At 35.4% G+C, this 1,147-nt stretch overlaps 1 protein-coding gene across 1 annotated transcript in view; it reads right to left on the reverse strand.

Moving 5' to 3' along the window:
• Gen (XPG-like endonuclease) overlaps positions 1-491 on the reverse strand; it is a 3,626-nt gene extending 3,135 nt beyond the window's left edge. Inside the window, 1 exon segment of the mRNA XM_018457968.1 lies at positions 299-491. Coding sequence (XP_018313470.1) covers positions 299-456 — 158 coding nt within the window. The 5' untranslated portion in view covers positions 457-491.
• Positions 492-1,147: the final 656 nt, after the last annotated feature.

Below are 1,147 nucleotides of genomic sequence, written 5' to 3' on the forward strand. Positions count from 1 at the left end.
CTTGTATTGCTGCAAGAGGTGCACATTTCGAACAAAATCTTCATTAAAAAGTTTATAAATAAAATAATTAAAATAATAAATTAAATATATTTTTTTCTTTTTTCGTGATTTCCTGCGAAACAAAGCAAAAAGGAGCATATGTCTATAGGACTTTTTTTCTTAGTTTTTTACTCCTCTACACGCTCCCGAAGTTTTGCCATTTAATTTGGAAACACCCTGTATATTTAACTCTGATATCTCTCATCTGATTAGATATATCACAACGAATAAAAATAAGTTGAATCAAAAGCAGGTTTACCTGAGATACATCCTCGGTTGTACCACATTGTCGACAATCGTTTGGCTGTCCACGATCCATCCGCTTAAATCGATCGCGATGGTCTTTCCCTGCAGCTCGTACAGTGGTTTTTTCTCACATAAAGGCGATAAAACGTTCCACAGATCTTTGACGCCCATTTCGTACCAGATATAGAATTCAATTCAAATTAAATCCTTCAGGACGCTTTCACAACGTAAACAACGTAAATCTTCACCGTGCCGCCATCTTCTGTAACAGTGATAAACGAGACGCGTAAAACGTATTTTTACTCGTAACTGATAATAGAGTGACTTATCTATGTGGATTACATGTCGTTTAAAATTATAAATTCTAGCTAAATCCAGTTTTTTTACATTTTTTTTTTTTATACGACATCTTACGCAATCTTTTATCCTGATGCCGTGTAAATTAATGTATATAATAGTCTATATATTTCTGTTTTGCTGTTCACCATCAGCTAATAATTCCACCTTGATTCATGCAGTTCATATAATTTCACGCAAATCCGATCTCCTGTAAAGTGTAAACAGAGATGTAAACATATCGAACTATTTCGAAGGTTTTGAAGTAGCTGATGACAACAGCTTCAAATGAATGAACATTGGAAGAGTATGAAGATAAAAAAATAAAGATTGTGAATAAGAAAATAATATTTTAATAAGAGTCTTTGGATTTGTGCATTGAAGTATTTAGCCAGCGAGAAACCTGAGAGCGGCCATCCCGGCCTTTTTCCTGTAATGCTTCTAACTCCCCGTATACTAACGACACCAACATCCATTTTCGAGCTACGGGAACTACGTACCACGTCCATTTTCGAGACCCCCCCCC

The sequence above is a fragment of the Mycetomoellerius zeteki genome, unplaced genomic scaffold, assembly GCF_001594055.1.
Source record: "Mycetomoellerius zeteki isolate Tzet28-1 unplaced genomic scaffold, Tzet1.0 scaffold70, whole genome shotgun sequence".
Taxonomy (NCBI): Eukaryota; Metazoa; Arthropoda; class Insecta; order Hymenoptera; family Formicidae; genus Mycetomoellerius; species Mycetomoellerius zeteki.